General features: G+C 35.5%; 1 protein-coding gene across 3 annotated transcripts in view; it reads left to right on the forward strand.

The window, feature by feature from the left end:
* LOC106875077 (E3 ubiquitin-protein ligase MARCHF5) overlaps window positions 1-15,695 on the forward strand; it is a 75,942-nt gene that overhangs the window by 31,514 nt on the left and 28,733 nt on the right. For all 3 annotated transcript variants that reach the window (XM_014923045.2, XM_014923042.2, XM_014923044.2), the window contains exon 3: window positions 9,779-9,981. In XM_014923045.2, the coding sequence (XP_014778531.1) occupies window positions 9,779-9,981 (203 nt within the window). The remainder of the gene's footprint in view (window positions 1-9,778; window positions 9,982-15,695) is intronic.

Consider the following 15,695-nt stretch of genomic DNA (forward strand, 5'->3'; position numbering starts at 1 on the left):
GCGTGATCGTTACCAGCGTCGCCTTACTGGCACTTGTGCTGGTAGCATGTGAACAAAATATTCGAGCGAGGTCGTTGCCAGTGCCGCTGGACTGACTCCTGTGCAAGTGGTACGTAAAAAACACCATTTGAGCGTGGTCGAGCCAGTACCGCCAGACTGGCCCTCGTGCCGGTGGCATGTAAAAGCACTCACTACACTCTCGGAGTGGTTGGCGTTAGGAAGGGCATCCAGCTGTAGAAACTGCCAGATCAGATTGGAGCCTGGTGCAGCCATCTGGTTCGCCATTCCTGAGTCAAATCGTCCAATCCATGCTAGCATGGAAAACGAATGTTAAACGATGATGATGATGATGATTTAAAGCGTCCAAAAATTGTCTTACACTTCTTTTGGGACAATGCACTAAGCCACCCAGCTAACTTAGCTGACCTTTCTGATAATGTGAGAGTAGAATATATCCACATGAATATAGCTTCTTTGCTCCAGCCAATGGATCAAGGTCTGATAGCTAACTTAAAGGCATATATGAGAGCTTTCAAACAACATATGAAAGCAATTGACAGGGAGGATAAACCTACAGTTAGAGATTTCTGGGAGACATTCAACTTAATAGATGCTGTGGATAATATAGCTGAGTCATGGGATGAAGCGAAACCTTTAACTTTGAATAGTGCTTGGAAAAGCATATGGCCAGACTGTATCTATAACATTACAAGTTTTCCTCAAGCAGAAAAGTCTACATCAAATTCGGAAAGATATTGTGATACTTACAAAAGATGTAGGATTTGCAGAAGTCCTAGAAGATGATGTTATTGAATTGCTAGAGGAGCCGATGCTGTTAGAAAAAGAACAAGCTGAGAATACAGATGGAATAATGGAAGGTTCACATACACTACTTAAACTGATTGCAAAAATCATTACTAAAGGGTTGGTACTTAAAGTGGAAGGTCTGCAGATTATAGCTGATAATGATTCTAATTGTGAATGTAACATAAAAATTACAAGAAGAGCTTACAACAAGCTCAGTTCCTATACTGAGCTGTACAAAAACATGATGCATTATAACCAACAGACAAATCTGGATAAGTCCTTCACCCATCAAGTTGGTGATAATGAACTATAAGATAGTAAATGTTGTCCGTCATCCTACTAGTAATGCTCCTTCCACCACCACTCTTCACACAGTAGTCAACATGTTTTGTAGGAAGAACATTTTTATGATATTATGATTCTTATTAATTTCCTAACTTATTCCTCTTGAAATATTTTTGTTTTAATGCGTCTTTATTGTACTGTCTATGTTTAGAAATAGGTATTTTCATGTATAAAGGTGATCGTGTTGCTTGTTCTCTGTTGTTTTCCTGTGCCTCTTTTTATTTTTTTACAAAAAAGTCTGCAGAAACACAATCTCACTTGATAATAAGAAAATTTATTTTGCATTATGGAATTTCATGTTACTGCCAGATTTTCAGGAACACATTACTTCTGTAAAGCAAAGGATTCCTGTATTTTCACAGTATGCAAGAGACTAAAGAAGAGAAGGTTGTTACAAGTATAGTTCAAGGAGACACAAAGAAATGTTTCTTTGAAGAAATATAAGGCAGATTGATTGACACACTGCTACATATAATAGGAAACATACTTGCTTACGGACAATACACTTTGAAAATTAGAGTTTGTATGATGGAATAGAATTATTACCACATGTATTGTGCCACTATACTGTGAACCATAGAAGGAATTATGTCAGTCCTGCTAGCCATAATGCTCAGACTAAGTCTTGAATCCTTTTGGCATCATATCAAGAAAAAAGTTATTGAATGAGCAGTAGATTTGAAGAAGTTTTCAATTGTTACTTGAAATAATTTTGTGAAGATAACACAATGACATATAAACATGGTGGGGATGAAGGATTTGATGAGACTTCGATTACAATTTGATTGTCTGTTTCATGAATTTACTGTTTAGTATTATAGAATTAGCCTATAAATTGCAGTGGTTGAGCATTGACCAAAAATTTCCTTCTTTACTTTTAAACTATTTTCATTTGTTTAATATTCTTGTTGCTAGAACATTATTGTCGATATCACTTCATTACAGAAAGTAAGTTCTAGTTTGTTTGAATAATTATTCTTTGAAAAATAAAAACAGAAATAAATGAATTATTTTCATATTTGAGCTCAAAAAAATGCAAATTGAATAATTTCTGTTATTTTACTTCACAATGGGGCCTCTATACAGTTGCTCAATGAGCTAGAAATTGCAACCAAATCTCCTGTAATCATCCTTTCTTATCTTAAGCAGTAACAAACAAATGAATCAGAGCAACAAAAAAATCAAAATACTCTCAATAATAATATAAAAAAATGTTTTTGAGTTGCACCCCAAAAATACTCTCTATGACAGTCAAGCTGGCCACAGCACAGTGTCAGAAAAAAAAAATTCAGCTAAAGTATATGTGAATTTGTATGGTAATATTGTTTCGGCACTACAAATTAAACACTTGTCTCACAATTATCAATTTTCATTCTTTACATGAAGCCAAATCAGTTAAGTGCAGAATACTTTCGGTCTGTCCTTATCAAATTAAAAGAAACAGAAGGATATTCCCTTAGTAATAGTGCTTTGTGTAGTTATCTGGTTTTCACCATTAAAAACAAAAATTTGGTTTGAGCAAGTTGAACAAAATTTTTTAATGCTTACAGTGGAATTTTAATTTTAAAATCAGGTTTAAAAAATACTTTGAATGCAATTGAAATATTTTAGCTTATTGTCATTCATTTTGAAAATTTGAGCAGTCTTGTGATAATAGTTATGTTTCTATACATTGGAGGAGGAGGAAACCCCTTCGGTCATGAATGACCATGGGATTGCACCTAGAAAGTTACCCTCTCAAGCACAAGTCCGGGCAAGGTTGTTTATGGAAGACCAGCAGTCGCCCATGCATACCAGCCTCCCCTCTCCACACCACTGATGTTATCCAAGGGAAAGGCAAAGGCCGACACAGCTTGGCACCAGTAATGTTGCAACTCATATCTACAGCTGAGTTAACTGGAGCAACGTGAAATAAAGTGTCTTGCTCAAGAACACAATATGCAGCCCGGTCCAGGAATCGAACTCACAGCCTCACAATTGTAAGCTCGATGCTCTAACCACATTATTGTATCATTTATTCTGCATGTCAGAAACATATGACCTTGAGGCAGTAAATCAAATAGTTTGCAAATTTTCTAGCTATTTCAGTTCTATTGGAGTCCAGCATTGTCTAGTGCTTTGTCTAAGAGGCAATACCAGTGATGGTGGCTAGAAGAGCTACAAGCATTTCTGCAATAATTAGCACTTCTATAGGTTCTTCAACACTTATAACTGCCACATTTTCCATGTTATATTGTTTACTACCATATTACTAGTCCCTACCCACCTCTTATTCAATTTGGTAAATATGTCAGTTGTTTGTTACCTTGCCCAGTGCATATCATTAGTGACAGCAGCTACTGTTACATCATCACTACCAATGGAAGTAGTGTAAATAATGTAATTGTCTTCTAAGCCCTAAGTTGCTAAATGGACAATTTCTTGCTATTAGTTGGAGCAGATGAATTCTATTGATTTGCAAGGGGAAAAGAAAATGATGTCTCTACCTTTTCTAATGGCAGTAACAGCATAACAGAAGTGAAATGTTTTTGACTGGGAATCCGAATGGTTGTACTCTTGGGTTGTCATGATCTTACCTCTTAATCTACAGTACCCATGCCTTAAATGAAACCAGTTTTAATCACTTGAATTGAGCTCTTACTGCAGTGTATAAATCTGTACTAATTATTCTATTCCTTCAGAGTAGAGGACTATAGGATAAGCTTAAATTCTTGACAAACCATGTTCACTGTTCATTTTTCATTCTCATTTGAAGTACTGTATTTATTTTACTAATTCTTTAAGGATCTTTTACTGCTACTTTATTTCATTTAATTTGGTGCTTAGTTCAGTACTGTTGTTTCATTGACATAGTTTGGCTAGTAACTCTATTGCCAAGCCATTTTTGGTGGGTTGGATGTAATCCACTGTAAATATTAGACATCCAACAGAGTACAGGCAGCTCATTCCTTTGCAGTTTTTTTGCCATTACATGTAAAATTTAAAAAAGTTGTTGCCTATATTAGCAATAAAATTTCTGTGTACAAAAAGCCTGTATGAAGTATGTGTTTTTAGATTTGCTTCATACAACCTTTTGCTCAGTGAGAGAACATTTTATTGCTAATAGAGATAACATTTCTGAACTTCTGCCTCTTTCTTTTAGCTAAAGTACAAGCTGAAGAAGCCTGCGTATGATTATTCAATCTGCTAAAGATTGCAGTCAATCTTTTGAATATTACCTACCATTTTAAAAAGAAGACTCTTTGGTGGAATGCTTTTGATTATAATCTGGCTGATCAGTTTTGATCTAGGGCTAAAGGACATCTGCGAACACCTTGCTAAAATACTCTCATTACGACAGCCTCCAGTAAATATATCAACTTCCATTAATTAGCTGGGCAGTTCATGAATTCTTTGTTAGCCTATCACAGATCCCTCTGCATCTTCTATATGCCAAGTACTTGCACTGGGTTGTATGGGTTTGCTATACAGCATATTGCTACTCATTTTCATCTTTTAACTCATATGAGGTTCAATATCCTGAGATGTAATCTCTAATGTACACTTTGCATTGTTACACAAAACCACTTGTATATATATATATAGATGCAGTTGTGACTGTGTGTTAAGAACTTTACTTCCCAACCACATAGTTTTGGTTTCAGTCTCTGTGTCTGGCATTTGGGGTAAGTGTCTTTTACTATAGCCCCAGACCAATCAAAAGCCTCGTGACTAGATATGATAGACAGAAACTTAAGTGTGTGTATGTGTGTTCGTATTTCCCTAGTCTCCACTGACTGAGTTGGTTGCTTGCCACCCACAGGCTTCTTGATATGTTGCACAATCTTTGTAAACAAAGGGCTCATTCATGTAGTGTCATTTGTTTCCATTTCTCTTTATAAACACGTTCAAGTGAACTGGGAGATTATTACTACTCTTGAAAACAGATGTAGTTGGCATCAAGAAGGGCAATCAGCTGTAGAAAACTCTGTCCCATTATACTTCCATCTGGTCCATGCAAGTATGGAAAATTAGATGTTAAAACGATGGGAGTGATACAAATACACATATATACATCCAATTGGATTCTGTGCAATTTTCATTTCTATCTTTCACCCTTTAGCATTCAGATTACTCTGTCAAATATAATGCTTATTTATTCACATTATTTTGATTAAATCAGCATTATCTCTTTGAGATTTCAATGATGTGATTGTTTATGTGTAAAATGACATTACAGGACAGCTGTGGAAGGCTAAATCTGGCTGGTTTTAACATAAAACAGGTAGAATATTTTGGCTGGATTGGGCCAGTTTAAATGCTAACGGGTTAAATTTCACTTACAAGGCTCTAGTCAACCCTAAAATTATGGCAGAAGATCCATGCCCAAGGTGCTGTGCTGTGGAGTCAAACTCAAAACCACATGTTGCAAAATAAATTTCACAACTATATCTGGATCATGCTAATATGGCAGAGGTTAGGATTCAACAGTATTCTTCTAGTATTACACTTCAACCAAACTTTAGTATCATATAGTAGAGTGGAAGGTTCTGCTGTTACAATATAACTGGAAGTATAGTGCTTATAGTTTAGTGAAACTTGTAGTGTTACTCCAGTATAGTGTAGTGGTGCCATGTGTAGCATAGTGATACCACAACACAAGGTAGATATAATATAGTGATACTATAGTGTGAGGTGGTGGACAATTGTAGGTTTAGTGAAGTGGTGCCATGACACAGTTATGGTTTGATGTTACAACACTGTTTTGCAGCAGATATTGTGATACCACATAGCAGTTGTGAGTTTAATGTCGTGGTAGCATGACTATTGTAAGGATAGTGTAATGGTGCATCATTGATACAATTGTAGTAGTGTAGCAATATCACAGAACAATTGCAGGTGTAATGGTACTATGGTATAATTGGAGGTAGTGGTACTGTGGTATGGTTTATAAAGAAATAGTACTGAAGTAGTACTAATCTAGAGATGAATATATGTGGTTGTACTAAGGTGCAGTGAGGAGTGTTTTATGGTGGTACAATAGTGCATTCAGGACATTGAATGGTAGTAAATTTAGGTGTTGTGGTGCTATGGTACAGTTAGGAGTGTTGCATTGTGGTGGTGTGATACAGCTGGGAGTGGTTGTTTTGTGGTATAACTGTGAAATAGATTATTCAAATGAGAGTGGAGCAATACTTGTGGTCTTTGCAGGTCTTTCCAGACTGGTGAGATTGAGGTTCAGCCTACAATCTTTAAAATCAGTGTTAGTAGGAAAACCACGCAGGATATTCAAAAAGGCTGCTCTTCTAGGAAGATGAGATTGAGGTGTTCAGGAGATGACTTACAAATGCCAAAAAGTTGAATGAAAGGAATTATCTGTTGCCAGAAGTATGTAAGAAGCTAGTTCAGAAGAGCAGAGGTCATTGTAGTGCCAGACAATACAAGTAAAAAACAGTGCATCTGTGAACTAGCGGTTAAAGGGTGTTGGCGTTTTGAGTCTTTTTGCTAATCAGTTGAGTGGCCTTTTGGATGTTAGTATATGAAGCAGTAGTACCACCTTCGTCAGTGTAAGGAGTACTCCAGTGTGGGTCTTGAGCCTTGTAAAGGTTAGCAACTGATTAGAACTAAAGTATTTTCTAGCTTTAAAGAGGAAACCTAGTCTTTAAGATGTTGTTTTGGTAATGTTATATATGTGGAATATAACATGAGAAATCATCAGAAATATTGAGGTTTAACACTTGTGGCAACTTTGAAGGTTTTATTTGTATGCTATTCATAGCTGGAGAGTGAGATACAAGAATTTCTGTGATAGGTGCTGTTAAAAACAGACAAGGTTGTCATGTCACTTAGTCCTATGTATTGTCTTGTTTATTCAAAGGTCAGCTTGAGTAAGTTTATGATCAAAAGTAATCTATTCATGATCATCCTGTTTTTTCTTTTTAAAGAAGTGGGTTTAAGGCTGCAATGTCTAATCAGTTTTTTAATTTTAAAGTGAATTGATGGAGATTTGACTGCTATTTCTAGAAGGTTAAGCAATCAGATAAATTCTGTCATTGACTTGTGTTGTATGTTCTAGGATTTGTGTGTTTTGTATACACACACACACACACACATGACATGATGATTCTAGAGAAAGACAGTTCTGCAATTTCTTGCTGAACAACCTGCTCAAATAATTTGTTTATTGTGATCAAATGTATGTGCTGCACATGAGCTCACTCTCCATCAAATCGCCATTGCCTGAATAAGTACTTGGTGCGCAATATGTCAGGTGTTGAAGTGATCGCAGAGCATCATGAGATAAAGTGATTTGCTCAAGAACACAATGTACCAACTGATCTAGGAATTGAAACCACGATCTTGTGATTGCAAGTGCACCCCCTAACTACAAGGCTGTGTGCCTTCACTCATACACACACACGTCTGTGTATATATATATATATATATATATATATATATGTATATATAGGGCATCCAGCTGTAGAAACTCTGCCAGATCAGATTGGAGCCTGGTGCAGCCATCTGGTTTGCCAGTCCTCAGTCAAATCGTCCGAGCCATGCTAGCATGGAAGGTGGACGTTAAACGATGATGATGATGATATACAGTGCCTTGCAAAAGTCTACACTCCCTTTGAAAATTTATATATTTTGTATAATTTAACTGGAAACAGCACATTTTTTCAATTCCAATGATTGTTAAATAATAAGCAGATCCATCACACTTTCCTTTGATATAAAAATTACATTTTAAAAATTTCACATGATGATATTGATAGAGATTATATTGATTTCATTCATTTAGAAATTAACAATAGATTAATTTATGTTGGAAGAAACAGTGAGAGAAACAGCTTGACAGTGTTTAATTTTGGAGTGGTGTTCATTTAGATAAGATAGTAATTGTATGAAAACAGTTGGATTTGTTGACAAATTTTCTTATCATTTGGAAATAATTGGGTGAAATCAAATGCAAAATCAGATTTCATAATATAATACTTCTGTTCTTAACAATGAATATGTGTAATAATATTTTAATTAATAAAGACATCTACAGAACAGAAGTGGTTGTTATTGTAAAGCAGGCTCAGTTAACACAGTTCTAGCAGAGTGATATCTGATAAGTGATTAAGACTCACAAGACCTCCAATAGAGCTCATCTGTATGGTTGAAGTTCCTGGTGGTTGTAACCATAAATTGAAGCAAAACAGGCATGATTAGTGGAGAAAGTGTTTGATTTTTATGGATATTTGTACAATGTAGTCTGAGGTTTTATTGCACGTGCTACTTTGCAGAGATTGTTGTATATCCCTCATGAAGCAGATGTGTAACTTATAGGTAGTTGGTTGAATAATTGGGTATGATCCACAAATCCAGCACTTAAGATACCGACATACCCTACTTCTGCTTCATTGAGTATTACACTATATATTTCTGATACACAGTAGTTTATTTTATGAGGTGCAGTTAATTTGTGTGTGAGGAACTACTGAGCACGTGATTGATATACTTGAAATATATCTAGTAATATACTAGAGGGTAATTGAGCACCACATGCTGTTCTTTATTACCTTTAAAAGGGAAAGGTCATATAGAGGGATCCAATTCTGAAAGGAATATGTTGGAAAAGAGGGTATAATCAGAGTTGGAACACTAGTCAAGCAATACAGAATATGCCATAATATGTTTAGCTTGTGTGTTAAACATAGCATCTATTTTGGTCTCCAATTTTTATAGGATATCAGTGCATTCTAGGTTTGGTTGATGTGAAAAGGTTTTACAAAGTTAACCTTCTCATATCAAATTACATTATACAGAAGGTAATTTGCCTTACAAAATGAAGATTGATAGAAAAGCTTGTTGCATATATGTCTCAGATGAAATGAAATTCTGCTGTTGAATGCAGAAATGAGTGACATCCCTAAACTATTGCAATACAATTCCTATATATGCATCACATATTTGTTGACACACACACCTTCAATATATTCCAAGCTACACTTAAAACATGAAGTCTTCCATGCCATAAATAACTTAAACTCCTTTACCCAGTAATAGTTCATGTCATTTCTTATTACTATTTTTGATACAGTCTCCTTTTATATCAAAATGAAAAGCTAGAATTTTTTTATTGCTAGTCTTCTTTTAAGTTATAACCTGCTTGTTTATTTTTGTCACAAGGCTATTTTGATATATAAGAGCCAGCATGATAATATTAGTAAATGGAATGTATATTTGGTGACAATACCCTGCGTCTAAGTATGTATATTGTTCATGACTAGATACCAGTGATTCATGTTACTGAATTGTATTTGAAGTTTTGTGTCACTAACTTAACTACTTATTTCTCAAACATTTATGATTGCAATATCTTGGTTACTATATCAGAACTGACTTTGTAACAATGGAATGGTAGATAGCATGCTCTCTAATATCATCATGCTTACACATAATTTTGCACATAATTAATGAAGTTTAATCCATTGATACATTTTCCTCTTGTTGCTGAAAAGAATCTTGTTTCATTGGCTTTGTTTTATTGTCATCTACTGTTTGACATGTGGTTTTTAACCTCTAAAATTTGGAAGCATGTCTTTGCCAGATAATTTAGTGAACAGACCCATTGATTGGACCGGCCTTTCTGTTTCAGACGAACATGTTATATTTGTTATAACACTGACATTCAAGGTCAAAATGGTTGGCTGAAGCCGTGTCGATGCAGTGGATCAACCAAATGGGTCCACAATACTTGTCTTCAGCGTTGGATTGATGGTCAGCAACTGGAAGATTTGTCAACCAAAGTACGCTGTCCACAGTGCAATACAGAATTTACCATTGTTTATCCAAGTCCAGGTAATGACTGCCTTTCATCTCTTATTGATGTTCTTTTGAAGTATTTTTTCCTTTTTAAGGATTTTAGAATAAATCGTTTGTGTAAATACCTATCAAGAATGAAGCAGTATTAACATACTTAGTGCATATAGTATTAGAAAATGAACTGGAAACATACATATAAATGATAGGTAAGAAGACATATAAGTAATAAGTACATATGATGAATGTTCAGGCCAAACCAAGTGCCTAAATTCCAACTTTAAGTGCATAGTGTTTACTTACCTATCTAAATCAAATCTTTTCTACTCTAGGCACAAGTCACGAAATTTGGGGGAGGGGGCCAGTTGATTAGATCGACCCCAGTAAATAACTGGTACTTAATTTATCGATCCCGAAAGTATGAAAGGCAAAGTCAACCTCGGCGGAATTTGAACTCAGAACGTAGACAGACAGACAAAATACTACTAAGTATTTTGCCCGGCATGCTAACGTTTGTGCTAGCTCGCCGCCTTTACTTATCTATCTAAGTCAAATCAACACTAAGGACTTCTTTGCTACCTCGACCTTGAATGTACTTGTCGACACCTGAATCATTATGAACTTTAATCTAGATCTTTCCTGATTTCCTCCTATACCATCAGACCATCAATTCATACTTTTGCTCTACATAAATACACACACACACGTAAATGATGATGATGGTAGGGAAAAAAGCACCCCCTCACTAACTTCTCAACAAATTGCTAATATAGTAACACAACATCCCTCCTACAACTTCAAGAAATACAAACATCAAAGCACACAACATAACATAAACAACCAATGAAGAGGTCAGAAAAACAGCACTCAATTAATAAACATGGAAAGCAAACCAATGAACAAACGCAGCACTAGACACACACCCAAACATGCACAGCAAAGAATAAATATACCACCAATACTGAGTTGTAATGGTCATCACCTGACAATTGCAGTGGCATGAAACACATTGTGAGACAGACTGTTAGTTTCAATAAAAAGTAACCCAAATATGTATACACACATGCGAGCATACATGTGTCACAAAAAATAACAGCATTTTAAAGGAACTAAGCTGAAGGTGGTATTTAATAAATACATTGTCATAACACACATATAGATTTGTTACAATGCATCAAATATTGCTAGATTAGGATCTGATCATAGTTCATATATTGGAAGCAGTAAATTTTGTTAGTAATCAATGTAGCATACATTCTATATATATATATATATATATATATATATATATATAAATTTAATGCACAATATATGGATTTATCAAATCAGGTGGTACTCACACAAAAGCTCCTTTAGTGGACCATGCTACAAACCATGCACTAAACCAATACATAGGGGTGTAATATGTAGTCCTATGCAATTGAAATCCAGTAAATCCAATCAGTGATGATTATTTCATTAGGAATATATAGAATATAAAGGAAGTCAGAAGGTATGAAATGAATATATTTATTTCACCAGTTGATATCCATAGGATGACTGACTTTACGCATCCAAAAGTTATATTTGTATAGAATAAATTATTTTACATTTATTCTTCAACTCCAGTATACACATGCAAAAATGTTATCTTTGAAATAGTAATGTATGGAAGAGTATGATTAATGATGTTGGCTGCAAAATGGTCGTAATCTTGTGGATATAAATTAGTGAAATGTATTCATCTCATACCTCCTGACTTTCTTTATTTTCTTTATATTTTATGTCATCCCATAAATAATGTAGTTTTTTTAATACTTCTTTTATTCTCCAAAATTAAGGTAAACAAACTTCTTTTTTAATCTAAAATATACTCTCCATCTAAAGATTTCTGAATCAAAACAACTGTTAGAGATGTTGTTATATTTTATAATTAGTAGATAATTTTATTAATTACCTCTCCATTTTCTCCTTATTCTTTAAATATGTAAATATATGAACCACGGTTTATATGGTTACCTTTTCGCTGAACTTTCTGTAGATTGGTAACTAAACAGTATTTTCATTGGATTTATGATCCCTTAATGAGGTTTATTACCTTTACTTGATTATATATATATATATATATGCATATATCTATAACTATAAAAGAGAGTTTATATGTGTGTGTGTGCCTATGTTCCTTATGAATTCCAAAACTGAGTTGCTGATTTTGACGTAAGGGGTATCAAAAGATTCAGTAAGCTTTTGGCTACCTACTAAACTATATTTTCATTCAAAATTAATATTATCATTTCTCTTTTAGTCACTTATCATAAACAACATTTTATATCACCACCACAATGACAATGACATCACATTTTCTATATGAGTGTGTTTGCATGTTTATGTGTGTGATGGTGTATGTGTCTGTCAGTATACATACATTTTTGTGACGACTGACACACACACATCTAAAGACAGAGACAGACACACACAAGGATCGAGATAGGCTTCAGGTGTGCATTAATGTACGTGTGTGTGTCTCTTAGTTTACATATGTAACGCCCCTCCCCTCCAACAGTGAAATGCACCGATATTGAAAGTTTACTTGCAGCCTGGACTTCAAACAAACAACATGGAGATTTGGCTGATTTAACACTACTCACAATACTCGCAGAGAAAAATCTGAAAAAAAAAATGTTATTCTGGTTATTATAACAAATTCGGAAACTTGGCGAAGTAGAAAGCCTCAGTGGCTCTTTCAATATAATTACAGAAATGTTATTCCACTCCTTCTAACCAGTTTCAAGATAATGTTTTTTTAACAGTCCTTGTATTCTTTATCATTGTGAGTATCAATGTTATACAACCTTTTTACTGTGTTACTCAGTATTTATTCTGCAGCCTATAATGTTACACAGTTCAAAAACAGCATCTTCCTTTTTATACGCTTGGTTCAGTGTTTGTTTCAAAATTGTAAAATAAATTATTTTTGTATGAAAATTTTAATTATACCTTCTGAATTTTCTTGGACTTCCACTTTCATCACCATGACATTCATTCAGTCATGAATTTTATAACATTTAGTACATGTTCCAAATAAATGTTGACTTTCTGTACTTTCTTACATTGGTGATGCATGCTAACTTTTGCTAAGTTGGTGACTTTCCATTTTTTTATAGCATAACTATGTTACAGAAAGTATGTTTTGCACCCATATTGACTACATTTTGTTTCGCTTGAACTTTGTGTGTGTACGTTTTGCTGTTTTCAATATTATCAATTCTATGAGTGTGTGTGTTTGTGTTTCTGCATTCCTTACGTCTATAGTAAACTATAGTAAAGAACATTTTACACTGTTTTAATGAGCCCACATCTAATGGTTGGTGATCCCATTGAAAATCATATTCTCATTTGTATTCAAGATAGCAACCTTGAGCATGTTTCACAGACTCAACCCTCTTATGATGTTCTGTATAATCTTATTCTGTGGAATGGACAAGATGGGTATTATTTCAATATTCCTCGGATTGAACCTGCAACAGGATAGCCAATTACAAACAAAAGGGTGTCATCAAATGACTTCTATTCTTACCAATTGATGTTAAGACCAGAACAATCAAATCCTTTCTACTATAGGCACAACAAGCTCTGAAATTTTGGGAGAGGGGACCGGTTGATTACATCAACCCCAGTGTCTCACTGGTACTTAATTTATCAACCCCGAAAAGATGAAAGGCAAAGTTGACCCGGCGGCATTTGAACTCAGAACATAAAGATAGACAAAATACGCTCAAGCATTTTGCCCAGCATGCTAGCGATTCTGCTAACTCACCACCTTCCAGAACAATCAATCATTTGCACATATCAAATAAACTTTGTTTTCATTTACATATTTCCTATGTTATTTCAATAACCAGCTATAGTTATTTCAAATACACTTCTCTACAATGACCAGGTTTCATTACACTTGATTCCTTTTACCCAACATGGCTTTTGCTCAGCAGAAGCAGCCTGACACAGCTTTTGCAACACTATGACTGGGTGTTGAAGCAATTAACAATTTCTCAAATATAGATGTGATATATCTTGACTTTGCAAAGGCCTTTGATAAGGTTGATCATGGGATATGTCACAAACTATGGAGAGTGGTTGCATGACTTCTTAAAAAACAGAAGCCAGGCTTTAGCAACCAACGGAGCCCTTTCCACGGAGACATTAATAGAAAGTGGAGTGCCTCAGGGAACTGTATTGGAGCCACTATGATTCATGGGGACTCTTTCAGACATACCATCAGTTACACAGATAGCCACACTTACTAGCTACGTCAATGACACAAAAGTAGTACAAGCAGTCAAGGAACCTTCCGACGCTAATTTTCTACAGAAAGACCTAGATGTCATATATAAATAGGCTGAGGACAACAACATGCAATTTAATGCATGCAAATTCCAAGCCCTCTGCTACCAGCTAATTGGTGCTCAGAAGTCACAACAATGATACTTTGGACCAAAAGGAGTGGAAATCCTAGAATCACATACTGTGCATGATCTTCAGATTGATATGAACAACAATGCCTCGTTTCACATGCATGTCACCAAGATGGTGGCAGTGTGCAGGCGAATGGCCAGATGGATTCTGAGAACCTTCAGAACAATAGACTATGCTGGTCCTATGGAGGACATTTGTCCTAAGTTGTCTGGACTACTGCTCTCAACTATGGTCATCCTACACTGTAGGGTTATTAGCAGAACTTGAGGCAGTTCAGAGATATTACATGAGGAAGATTGCATCAATGGAACAGCTGAGCTACTGGGAGAAATTAAAAGACTCTACTGCCTCGAGCGAAGATGGGAGAGGTACGCAGTGATATATGTATAGAAGGTACTGGGGGGGCTTTGGAATTGAGTGTTATACCAGATGTCGAAATGGACATCACTGCACTGTTGCAAAAGTCCCAGCTGTCTTATCTAGGGTAAGGTACATGTACTGCAATAGTTTGGGATTCAAGGGTCCACAGCTTTTTAACGCTTGCCAAAACATCTCGGAACTCAATGGAGTGGGAGTAGATGTTTTCAAGAAAAAACTTGATCTCTTACTATCCAAGATCCCAGATGAACCAATATCAAGGCAGGAAACTCAAAAGAGAGCAGTGATATTGGACTCCCTCCTTCACCAGACACTAAACCCATAGAATTGGCCAATTAAAAGGTGATTACAATGGTGCTGCCCCAGCATGGTCGCAGCCTCAAGGCTGAAACATATGAAAGAATAAATATACATAATTATATATATATGTACAAATATATATATTTATATATACATACAGACAGAAATATATATATATATATATATGGGAGAATTTGCGAAAAAAACAACAGACGAAGACAGGTGGTGTAAACAACAAATGGATGTATTAGTTTAATGCTCGAGAATAGAGAAAGTCTTTGACGTTTCGAGCCTATGCTCTTCAACTGAAAGGAACAAGGAGAGAAAAAATATAAATGTGGTCAGCAATCTATCATGACGAATGCCAGATAGAAGGGTAACACAGGAGAGCTAAGAAAAAGGGGTGATAACAAAGAAGTGGTGAACCCAAGACGAGAAGCTGTGTGTGTGTGAGAGAATGCTGGTGATCTTAACGTATGCATGTGTGTATGTAGGTGTGAAGGTGTGAAAATGTGGGGAAGGGAATTGGTCAGTGCTAGTGTGTGCGTGGTGGTGTGTTGTGAAGTGATGTGGTGTGTGATATGGTGTAGCATGGTGTGATGTGAGGGTGTTGGGAGGTGGGG

This window comes from Octopus bimaculoides, chromosome 14 (assembly GCF_001194135.2).
Source record: "Octopus bimaculoides isolate UCB-OBI-ISO-001 chromosome 14, ASM119413v2, whole genome shotgun sequence".
In the NCBI taxonomy this organism is placed as follows: domain Eukaryota; kingdom Metazoa; phylum Mollusca; class Cephalopoda; order Octopoda; family Octopodidae; genus Octopus; species Octopus bimaculoides.